This window comes from Onychostruthus taczanowskii, unplaced genomic scaffold, assembly GCF_017590055.1.
Source record: "Onychostruthus taczanowskii isolate IOZ18803 unplaced genomic scaffold, ASM1759005v1 scaffold3, whole genome shotgun sequence".
Classification (NCBI taxonomy): Eukaryota; Metazoa; Chordata; class Aves; order Passeriformes; family Passeridae; genus Onychostruthus; species Onychostruthus taczanowskii.
In genome coordinates, this window is record NW_024500349.1 from 24783589 (window position 1) to 24796052 (window position 12464).

Sequence of the window (12464 nt, forward strand, 5' to 3'; positions counted from 1 at the left end):
TTCCCGCTTTCTATCCCCAAATTATTTTCCCCCTTCCTATCCCAAAACAATTCCTCCCCCTTCCAATCCCAAAATGATTTCTCCCCTTTCCTATCCCAAAGCGCTGCCTCATTTTTTTTGGTCACTCCTCCCCGCCTGCTTCCAATGCCCCAAATGTCCTTCCCGTAATGGAGTGACCACAATCACACAGCGTATTCCAACTGTGGTCTCCCGGGTGCCGGAATGAGCCGGGCTGATTTATATTCCGTGCCCCTGGATAAACACCTCGAGCCCGTGTTTGCATTTGTGCAGCTGCCAAGGAGCCTCACAGATGGCTGGAATGCCTTCTCCACATGCAAAGTGTCCCGTTCCGCCTGGAACGGGGATTGAGGCTGGGGGAAAGGGAAGGAGCAGGAAGGGAAGGGAAAGGGGAGTGGGATAGGAACAGGAATGAGGGAATAACTCTCCATGCACCCTGGGCAGGGATGGACCAAAGCTGCTCCCACTTTTCTCTCTCCTACCAAAGCAGCCTCTGGGATTCTGGGATTCTGACTTGGCTCAGGTAGGGGAGCAAAGTCAGGGAGCAAAATGAGGGATACATTTGAGACAGCCCCTTCCCAAAGTGTTCTGGGATTGGCCTTCCTGCCTTCCAGAGGGAAATCCTGCAGCAATGACATCCGAGAGGGTTTTTGCTTCTTCCCATCTGGAATGACTTCAGCTTCCATGCCCTGAGATTCCAACCTTCAACGGGAAAGGATTGATCCAGGACATGTCTTGGTGGACAAGAGCCAGTGGGATCCTGGAGGGATCCCATGCTTCCCTTCAGGTCTCATTTCTTCAGGAATGTCATCCAAGAGAGTTTTTGTTTGTTCCCATCTTGGAATGACCGCAACTTCCATGTGCTTCAAGGGGGAGGGAGAGATCCAAAAGATGTCCTGGTGGACAAGAGCCGATGGGATCCTGGAGGGATCCCATGCTTCCCTTCAGGACTCATTTCTCCAGCACTGAAGTGGTCAGTGATGTCCTCAAATCACAAGGAATTCCAGTGCCATTCCCACCTTCCGTGTCCACATCCATGAGAGACACAGCTCTGGATTCGGAAGAGGCAAATCCCTGAGGGATAGCCAGGATCGTCCCTTCAGCATTGCCTGGATTATGGATACACACCCAAAACACTCCGGGATGTGGGATTTGTGTAAGATTTCCTTGTTTTCTTAACAGTTTATGAATTCCTTTGGATTTCCATCATCCGTGAATCCTCCTATTTCTTCCAAGGAAAGAAATGTTTGATTTTTCCAGTTCCATGTCCTGAACTTCCTGGACTGATCCGAACAGCACAGTGGAAGCCTCAAACTCATTTTTACCAAAATTCCAAGAGGTTTTCAATAAGCTTTTCCAACGGGATCCTTTGGAATTCTCTGTGCTTTGGAATACTGTTACCAGTGTCTCAGAAAGGACAGATTAACAGGCCAAACTTCCCCAGTTTTCTGCTTTCTTCTTGGAATTCAGCCTGGATCTCCTTGGAGAAATGGCCGGGAGAAAAGGAAAACAAAGGGAGAAGCCAAGTTGTTGATACTGTGAATGTTTTTATAAATTCAGGGAAAAAATGTTTGGAGGAGCTCTTTGGGCAAACAAACAGAAGGGAATGGCTTGTTTGGATTCCAGCACAATGGGAAATACGGGATTTTCCCTTCCTGTTTTATCAGAGATTCATGGAATGGTTTGGGTTTGGGAGGGGCCATAAAGATTATCCCATTCTGCCCCCTGCCATGGGCAGGGATGGCTCCCACTATCCCAGGTGATCCAAGCCCTGTCCAACCTGGCCTTGGATACTTCCAGGGATCATGGGCATCCACTAATTCTCTGGAAAGGCTGCTCCAGTGTTCCACCATTATATAAAAATTATTTAAAATTACAATTTAAATTTTATAATTTTTAAATTATTAAAATTACAATTTTAATAATAATAAAAATATTTTTAAATTCATTATTAAAATTATTAAAATTATAAATTTTTATAATTGTCATTATAAAAATTGCTTCCTTGTAATTAGTGGGAATGAACCCTCCTGTGGTTTAAATCCATCCCTCCTTGTGCTCCCAGGAGGCCTCCTTAGATGGGAGGATTGGAGGGATTTGGGATAGGAGGCTCCTCTCCAGGACACAGAGGGGGCAAACAGCTTTTGGCTGTGTTAAACCCCAGGAATGTGGATCCAACAATCCCAAAGTGTGGCCACTCCTGATATCAGTCCATGTTTCCATTTGAGAAAAGTTTTCCAAAAGTTTCAGTCAATGTAGGAGCTCCTCAAATCATTCCAGGAGCTCCAGAGGCACCTGCAGATGCTCCTCACCAGGTTCCCCTACCTGCAATCCCTGTTCCTGACCCAAATCCTCTCTCCTTCCCCCATGGCTCCCGGGATTTTCAGGGAACATGAACTGAACTGTGTTATCCTGAATTTTAGGGGAGTGTGCAGGTAGCAGCTCCCAAATGTCCACCCGCCCTTCCCTTAACTCGTCATCCATCACCGGGGAATTCCAGGAAGGAAACGATCACTGAGATGTTTTGTCCCTCCTCCATATTTTCCTGGAATGGCTTTTCCAAGCAAGGAATGGGGAGAGAGGCCAGAGATGATGGAGAGGAGGGGGAAGAGATTTCTCTGGGGGGGTTCAAGTCTTGATAACAGTGATGGATCCTTCTGTTGGGAACCTCAGACGCTTCCTGAATTTTGAGTCCCACTGGATTCTTATCAGGACTTAATACTCAGGATGACTCAGAATAATCCTTTGATGACTCAGGATTAAATCATTTAAGGAATCATTTCCACGCAGAGGTCAAAATTTTAAATGCAACAATCATCTTTTTAAATATTTCTGGGACAGCTCTTGGCTTTCCCAAATTGTCCCCCCATAAAGCAGCATTCCAGAGGTGTCCCACCACCTTTCCCTTCAGCTTTTGGAGAGGATTTCGGGGGCTCAAAGTACCAAAAAAATCAATGATTGTGTGGTTTGTTACCAGTTTTCCATGTTTCCAGCACAAGGAGGATGCACCCACCACAAAATTTAGCACTTTCATCTTTTCTGGCCACACATTTCGGTGGGGTGGAAAATGAAACCTCTTAAAAGTGAAATTGCCCTTTGCAATTTGTGAAGATTTTGGAAAAGTGGGAGATTTTCCCTCTCATTTCAGAGCACTTTCGGAGGACTGTTTTCTCTCAGAGTTGTTTCTCCAGTGTGTTTGTTTCTTTTAATGTTTACTCAAATTGATTTATTTCGTCATAGGAACTGATTTTATTTCAGGCAAGAGCACTTTGAGGGCTCCATTAAATCTTTATTTACTTTCTTGTCTGCAGAAAAGACGTCAAGGACATCAACATTTTGTCCTGAGCCAAATTTTGTGGGGCCCTGTGTTGTTCTTTGGTTTTTTCCTTTGTCTTTTGTACCTTCCAGAGAACTGAGAAATAAATAAACTCTTTTTCCCAGTGTAAATTATCCTGCAAATAATGAGCCAGAGGGAAGGATTTTCCCAGTTTTCATGAATAGGAAATGTATTTTTCTTCTCCTAAGAAGCAGAGAAAATGCAATAAATTATTTCCCTCTTTTTTATCACGTGGCTGTTGAGGAATTTTTGCTCCTGACCCTCACTCCCAGTTGATGCTTTAGAAGAAAGCCTGTGATTTGTCTGGTCCTTTTCATCCACACTAAATTAGAGATAAGAAATCAGCTGCTAAACAAGGAGATTTTCAGTGTTTTTCATGTCCTGAAAAACCACCAAACTGAATTAATCCGTGTCGGCTCTGAGCCTAGACCAGCCAAAGGGCTTCGAAGCAATCCTGGCTTTCCTTTAATCTTGGGGAATCACGTTGGTGAGGAAGGATGAATTCCTGGGTGGTGGGAAGTTTTGATATCCATGGAACACACTGAGATCCACATTTGGATTCAGTTCCGCGAGGAGATTTTTGTGGATTAGTTGGCCCTGTTTGGATTTAGTTCCGTGAGGAGTTTTTCATGGATAAGGGCAGGTGGTTCCTGTTCTTTTGATTCCCAGGTGACTCCTGTGTCCAGAACTCGATGACCTCATGCCTGAGGGCAGACACAGCTCTGGGAGCAGATTTGGGGCAGATCTGCCACTTTTAGTGTTCCATTCTCAATATTGCACTGCGGCTGGAATTCCGTGGGTGGGTGCAGTTATCCAGCCCAAAGCAGAGGAGTTCCCTGAGGACACGGAGCTGGGAGTGGGAAATGCCTTGGGAGGTTGTGGAGCCCTGCAGAGGGACCTGGACAGGCTGGGGACCTGGACAAGTTTCCAGGCAGGAAATTTCTGGAATTCAGCAAGGGCAAGAGCAGTTCCTGGACCTGGGAACATCATCCCTTTCCATCCCTGCCATAGCATGGACACCTCACTGTCCCAGACTGCTCCAACCTGGCCTTGGACACTGCCAGGGATCCACAGCTGCTCTGGAAATTCCATCCCAGCCCCTCTCCACCCTCCCAGCCAGGAATTCCTTCCCCGTATCCCATCTAAATTGACTTCTTTCAGCTAAAGCCATTCCCTTTGTCCTGTCCCTCCATCCCTTGTCCCCAGTCCCTCTCCAGCTCTCCTGGAGCCCCTTCAGGCCCTGCCAGGGCTTTGAGCTCTCCCTGGAGCTTTGTCCCCTCCAGGGAACATTCCCAGCTCTCCCAGCCTGGCTCCAGAGCAGAGGGCTCCAGCCCTTCTCTGGAGTTTCCTCCTCTGGACTCTCCAGCAGTGCCACATCATTCTGATCCTGGCAACCCCAGGGCTGAACACACTTTGTACTTGTGGAATAAAACTTGGGATAATTCGCACCTTCTAGAGCCACACTCTAAGAAGGAATTGGCAATATTCCTAGGACAGGTTTCCCAATGGAATGCCAGCACTGGTTCTTCAGGGAAGAAGCAGGGGGGCACCGGTGTCACCTCGGCAGGTGCAGTGACTCCTCTTTGTCCCCGTTCTCTCCCACAGATGGCTTCTGCCTTCCGGAGTGGGACGGCATCGTGTGCTGGCCCGAGGGCGTGCCCGGCAAGGTGGTGGCCATGCCCTGCCCCGAGTACATCTACGACTTCAACCACAAAGGTGGGTCTGCTCCCCGCGCAGCACGGGCCCTTCCTGGCAGCCGGGACATTCCAAATCCCCCTCGTCATCCCTTTTTTCTCACATGGTGCCTCCTTCCGAGCAGGAGTAAAGCCAGGGAAAAGGAAGGAAGGAAGGAAGGAAGGAAGGAAGGAAGGAAGGAAGGAAGGAAGGAAGGAAGGAAGGAAGGAAGGAAGGAAGGAAGGAAGGAAGGAAGGAAGGAAGGAAGGAGCCATTGTTTATTAGTAAACATTGATAAACATAAATTATTGGAAGAAAATCTCAGTTAGAACTGAAATAATGACAAATTTGCCACCTGCCCCTCACAGACTGTGACATTCTAAGCAACAATTACCTGCTCACTGCTCCCGCCTGTAAATCCTGGCAATTTCCAAACCTGAATTTGTTTGACCCTACGAACTCTGTGTAGCAATAAAACCCCAAAATATCCTTCCAGCTTTTAATCTCCGCCTCATGCTTTGTTAATCCTGTGTCCATAGCCCTGGTGGGTGTCTGGGAGCAGAATGTGGGAATTCCTCCCTGTCAGTACCAGCAGAGCTTGGGGGATGCACAAAGCACATCCCTGACAGACAGGAAATACAAAATTCCCTTCATCATCCCTTTTTTCTCACATGGTGCCTTCCTTCCAAGCAGGAGTAAAGCCAGGGGAAAGGAAGGAAGGAAATAAGAGTTCGTTGTCTATTGATAATGGAAGAAAAACTCAGTTTGAACTGAAATAATGACAAATTTCCCACACAGATTGAAACTTTCTCAGCACCAATTACTGCTCACAGCTCCCGTCTGTAAATCCTGGCGATTTCCAAGCCTGGATTTCTTTGTCCCCACAAACTCTGTGTAGCAATAGAACCCAAAATATTCTTCCAACTTTTGATCTCCGCCTTGGCCTTTGTTAATCCTGTGTCCAGAGCCCTGGTGGGTGTCTGGGAGCAGAATGTGGGAATTCCTCCTTATCTCCCTTTCCCTCAGGCTCCACATTTCTTGGCTCGCTGGCGGTGCCGGGAAGTCTGAGGGTGTTTTTAGAAGTGATCAGAGCACACTTGGCCCCTCAGTGAATGTTCCAAGCACCCAAGGAGGGAAAAAGGAGGGAATTCAGACTCTCTGCTCGGAGCAGAGCACTGCTGGGGCTTTCAGAAAGCAAGGAAGGATATTCCTAGGCGTCCTGGTTTCCCACAGTCTGCCCTGGCTATCCCATAATGGACTGAGAGCTGGGATTGACTCCTGGCTGGTGGCCTCTCACTCTTCACCTCAGAGGCCAGGAGGAACAAGGAGCCAGAGAACCATGGAATTATTTAGGCTGGAAAAGCCCTCCAAGGTCAGTCCATCGATCCCCCAGCACTGCCAAGGCCACCCCTGACCCTGTCCCCAAGTGCCACATCCACATGGATGTCACATCCCTCCAGGGATGGGGACTCTACCCCTGTCCTGGACAGCTGTGCCAGGGCTGAACAGACCTTTCCAGGAGGAACATTCCCAATATCCCACCTAGACCTGCCTTAGTGCAATCCTTCCCTTTTTTCTCAGTGTTCCAACATGGCTTGGATTTCTCATTTCACTGATAATTGCTGGATATCAGGGAGTGTGGGAGCCCGATGGAGACCCTTAAGTGATGGATTCAGAGGATCCTGGAATGGTTTGGGATGGAAAGGACCATAAAGATCATCCCATTGCACCCCTGCCATGGCAGGGACACCTCCCACTGTCCCAGGCTGCTCCAAGCCCCATCCATACTGGCCTGGGACATTGCCAAGGATCCAGGGGCAGCCTCAGCCACTCTGGGAATTCCATCCCAGCCCCTCCCCACCCTCCCAGCCAGGAATTTCTTCCCAATCTCCCATCCATCTCTGCCCTCTGGCAGTGGGAAGCCATTCCCTGTGTCCTGTCCCTCCATCCCTTGTCAAAATCCCTTTCCATCTTTCCTTAGGCTCCCTGCTCTCCCTCTGTAGTGCCAGGATCTGTAGGATTAATCCCTGTTTTCTGTGAGGAGATTTTAACACGCTCCTGATGCCACAATTCCCACACAGACATCTGAACACGGATATTCTCCTCTGCCAGCCGAACCCAAGGATGGGACCTGGCATTCCTTTCCTTCTGGCATTCCCACGAGGAGGGCAGTGGTAACAAAATACCCTTGACATGATCTGAACTTGGAAACAAAGAGCAAAATACTACAAATCACCTTTTTTTTTATTATTTATTATTATTTATTTCATAGGGAGAGATTAATCCCTGTTTTCTGTGAGGGGATTTTAACACGCTCCTGATGCCACAATTCCCACACAGACATCTCAACACGGATATTCTCCTCTGCCAGCCGAACCCAAGGATGGGACCTGGCATTCCTTTCCTTGGAATTCCTCAAAATACCCTTGACATGATCTGAACTTGCAAACAAAGAGCAAAATACTACAAATCACCTTTTTTTTTAATTATTTATTATTATTTATTTCATAGGGAGAGATGCAAGGAATTCTGAGGGTAATTCTGGGGTTTGTGGTTTTCCAGGTCTTCTCTCCTTGATTTTCAGATCCAGCATCTGAACTTCACTGAGGGCAACTTAAAGGTGGCTCCGTGGTGTTTCTCCGCTAAAAAAATGATAAAATTGATAAATTGAGGTGGAGATGGAAGTTGGTTTTTGCAGCTGAGCTTCCAAGCAGGCATGGGGCTCAGCATGGATGGGCTTGTGAAAAACACATTCACTCTGCTGTGAAAATTTTAAAAGTTTGATAAAGGACAATAGGAGACAAGGACCATAGAGCAAAGGTTATTATGGCTGGGTGCATGTTGGCTCTCATCCAGGAGCACCCTGTTATTTTCAGGGATACCCTTAATAACCTTTTAATTACATCAGCCTGTTGCATAACCATAGACCCTTAGGCATGGTAAATTTTTCCCAAACTAGTTTACGTGTTCCAAGAATTGTTTAGCATGGCTCCTCCTTGGATCTGCCTTTTTAGAGGATGCACATTCCTTGGTTGTGCCTTTCATCCTTTTTTATCATCCAGTTTTTGCGCTTTGGTCCACTCTGCTTTCAGAGGCTGGCAGATCTGCACAGGTGTGCTCATCCTGCGTCCATTGGGTGTGATCCCATCCCAGCAGGCATTTTAACACAAGCACACTGGCATCAGCTATTGCACTGAGCTTAATTAACAGCAGAAATAAAAACTATATCTCTATAACAAAGTTACTTTAGCACCACACATATAAAATCCATTTCAATATTTGCAAAAAGCCAATATTATAATATGTGTCTATAACAGGCTCCACCTGGGGATGAATTTCCTGCATTTTTCCTGCTCATTCCGTGTCTCCTGTCTTGGCAGGGATGAATTTCGGATGAATTTGGGATTAATTTCTTGCCATTTTCCTTCTCATTCTGTGTCTTCTCTCTCAGCAGGGATGAGTTTGGCATGAATTTCCTGCCGTTTTCCCCGCTCATTCCATGTCTCCTCTCTCTCGGCAGGGATGAATTTGGGGGGGAATTTGGGATGAATTTAGGATGAATTTGGAAAGCATTTCCTGCCATTTTCCCACTCATTCCATGTCTCCTCTCTCTTGCCAGGGATGAATTTGGGATGAATTTGGGATGTGGTTGGGATGAATTTCCTGCCATTTTCCCGCTGATTTCATGTCTCCTCTCTCTCGGCAGGGATGAATTTGGGGGGGAATTTGGGATGAATTTAGGATGAATTTGGAAAGCATTTCCTGCCATTTTCCCACTCATTCCATGTCTCCTCTCTCTTGCCAGGGATGAATTTGGGATGAATTTGGGATGTGGTTGGGATGAATTTCCTGCCATTTTCCCGCTGATTTCATGTCTCCTCTCTCTCGGCAGGGATGAATTTGGGGGGGAATTTGGGATGAATTTAGGATGAATTTGGAAAGCATTTCCTGCCATTTTCCCACTCATTCCATGTCTCCTCTCTCTTGCCAGGGATGAATTTGGGATGAATTTGGGATGTGGTTGGGATGAATTTCCTGCCATTTTCCCGCTGATTTCATGTCTCCTCTCTCTCGGCAGTGATTAATTTGGGATGAATTTGGGATGTGTTTGGGATGAATTTCCTGCCATTTTCCCGCTGATTCCGTGTCTCCTCTCTCTCGGCAGGCCACGCTTATCGCCGGTGTGACCTGAACGGGAGCTGGGAGCTGGTCCCGGGCAACAACCGCACCTGGGCCAACTACAGCGAGTGCGCCAAGTTCCTCACCAACGAGACGAGGGAAAGGGTAGGCATTCCCATTCCTGCACGCAGCAGGAATTTCTGGCCTCATGCCGGGCTAACCGGCGGACCTCTGTCTCATTTAAAACCCCGGATGAGCTCCAGCTCATCTTCCTCCTCTTGGAAACCCTTCCTGAGCTTGCCAAAGCCACATCGTGCTTTGATGGGCAATGATTTGATTGGAAAATTGTCCTCAAAGGCAAAAAAGTTTCCTGCAGCTGCCATGATCCCATTCCTGAAGAGATCTTGGGGAAAATTGGAGCGGTTTCGGGGACGCTCAGAAGTGGTTGGAGGTTGTTCCATGGCATTGAGGCTCCCTCTGCCACAGCAGGAAATCGTTTTGCTGCCAGGTTGTTATCAAAAATTCCAATGGTTATGTGGCTGTCTCTGGGAGGGGATGTCCAAACAGATGAGGAATCAAACCCGGAGTAACTGGTTGGGAGGGCTAGGAGTGTCCAGCCTGGAGAAGGGAAGGCTCCAGGGAGAGCTCAGAGCCCCTTCCAGGGACTAAAGAGGATCCATGAGAGCTGGAGAGGGACTGGGGACAAGGGATGGAGGGACAGGACACAGGGAATGGTTTTGAGCTGAAGGAAGTAGATTTAGATGGGATATTGGGAAGGAATTCCTGGCTGAGGGGGTGGGCAGGCCCTGGCACAGGGTGTCCAGAGAAGCTGTGGCTGCCCCTGGATCCCTGGCAGTGTCCGAGGCCAGGTTTGAGCAGCCTGGGATAGTGGGAGGTGTCCCTACCCATGGCAGTGGGAGTGGGACGATCCTTAAGATTCCCTTTCCACCCAAACTTAACTGGTATTCCATGATCTTGAATTAATTCTGGTGTAGTCACAAATTGGAAACAGTGACACCAGTCCAAAGTTGGAAAAGGGTTTTAAATATGGAGAAGGTCTGTGTGCTCCTGAAAAAAAAAAAAAAAAATCATAAATCCATGAGCCATAAATTTACAGAAATTCAGAAAATGATAAAATAGTAGCTGCTAGAAATTTCCTTCCTCCCCATGAGCCAGCCTGGAGCTCTGTAATGCTGGAAGTCTGGAAGGAATTCTGTGCTAAGGTGACAGCAAAGCTGTCCCTGGTGTCCCTTGGGAGGATGTGACCTCCTTGTCCCACAGAGAATGACGTTCCCACCCACATGCACCTGTAATTCCCAAAGAATTTACCCAAACCCTCTGGTTTTCCAGTGGTTCTTGGAAGAGTCCCCTTGGGTACAGGGCATGGCATCAGGGACTGTACGGGAGGATGTGACCTCCTTGTCCCACAGAGAATGACGTTCCCACCCACATGCACCTGTAATTCCCAAAGAATTTACCCAAACCCTCTGGTTTTCCAGTGGCTCTTGGAAGAGTCCCCTTGGGTACAGGGCATGGCATCAGGGACTGATCAGCTGCAGGGAGGATTATCCCAGACAGCTGAAGATAAGGATCTAACCACAGCTTCCTTGAGGAAGATCCAGGGGCCCTTCGGGACAATGTTCTCAATTTTAAATTTAACCACAGAGTAGGGTTTTTTGGAGTTGGGGGTTTTTGTTTGGTTTTTTTTTTTTTTTTTGGGGGGGGGGGGCCCTGGCAGTGCCCAAGGCCAGGCTGGAGCAGCCTGGGATAGTGGGAGGTGTCCCTACCCATGGCAGTGGGAGTGGGACGATCCTTAAGATTCCCTTTCCACCCAAACTTAACTGGTATTCCATGATCTTGAATTAATTCTGGTGTAGTCACAAATTGGAAACAGTGACACCAGTCCAAAGTTGGAAAAGGGTTTTAAATATGGAGAAGGTCTGTGTGCTCCTGAAAAAAAAAAAAAAAAATCATAAATCCATGAGCCATAAATTTACAGAAATTCAGAAAATGATAAAATAGTAGCTGCTAGAAATTTCCTTCCTCCCCATGAGCCAGCCTGGAGCTCTGTAATGCTGGAAGTCTGGAAGGAATTCTGTGCTAAGGTGACAGCAAAGCTGTCCCTGGTGTCCCTTGGGAGGATGTGACCTCCTTGTCCCACAGAGAATGACGTTCCCACCCACATGCACCTGTAATTCCCAAAGAATTTACCCAAACCCTCTGGTTTTCCAGTGGTTCTTGGAAGAGTCCCCTTGGGTACAGGGCATGGCATCAGGGACTGTACTGCAGGGAGGATTATCCCAGACAGCTGAAGATAAGGATCTAACCACAGCTTCCTTGAGGAAGATCCAGGGGCCCTTCGGGACAATGTTCTCAATTTTAAATTTAACCACAGAGTAGGGTTTTTTGGGGGGGGGGGGGGTTGTTTGTTTTTTTGGATTTTTTGGTTTTCGCTTGGGTTTTTTTAGTTGGTTGGTTGGTTTTTGTTTTGGTTTTGGTTTTTTTTTGTTGTTGTTGTTGCTTTTTTCTCCTTAAGAGTGAAGTGATTCATGAATGAAATTATTTTAAAAAATAAGGAAATGAGGGAAAGGAGGAGATGCATTCTTTGAGCTGCTGAATGTTTTCTCTCGTGTGGACAAGGAGCAGAAGGTTGGTGCCCTGGGTGCTGCTCCAGCCACTCCAGCAAAGGCCTGGATGACATTCCCTTCCAGAACCAGTTTGGTGGGCCTTTTCCCAGTTCATAGTGGAAAGAACTCTTTTAGCCCCGGAGTTTTCCGGGAAGGTCCTCGAGCAAGTGTTGGGGTCATGGAGCACCTTGATCAATGCACAAACTTCTCACCTCTCTGAAATCTTCTCCCCTGTCCCACTACCCTCAGCTGCACCCTGGGTGGGAATTGTCCAGCTGATTTCCAAGATTTCCCCCAGGGAAAGGACATCCTTCCTTTTTAACCTCCAACTGGCAGGACTTGTCAGGGTGACTTTCTATAGGAAGGGCATAAAGAACAAGAGTTGCCCTTTTTTTTTTTTTTTTTTTTTCATCACAAGGAAGAAATAGAGACTTTCCACCTCCAAGGTGATTTAAAGGGCTGAGAGTGATTTAAAACCTGTGGTGGGTTTGATGTGCCTGACTTTGTCCGTGTCCCCTGAGTGGTCACAGGGTGAGGAGTCTTTGCTTCTTTTTCACCAGGGTCGGGATTAAATGTGTGAGTCGGTATTTCTTTTTGGGAATCAAATGTTTATCAGTTCTGATCCCTGTCACAGCCTCACAAACCCTGAATTCTGCAGCACTGCACTCTGACAAACTAAAAATGGAGCC

General features: G+C 47.4%; 1 protein-coding gene across 1 annotated transcript in view; it reads left to right on the forward strand.

The window, feature by feature from the left end:
* The window catches only part of PTH1R (parathyroid hormone 1 receptor), an 85950-nt gene that overhangs the window by 44638 nt on the left and 28848 nt on the right, over positions 1 to 12464 (forward strand). Inside the window, exons 3-4 of the mRNA XM_041408623.1 lie at positions 4961 to 5071; positions 9195 to 9313. Coding sequence (XP_041264557.1) covers positions 4961 to 5071; positions 9195 to 9313 — 230 coding nt within the window. The remainder of the gene's footprint in view (positions 1 to 4960; positions 5072 to 9194; positions 9314 to 12464) is intronic.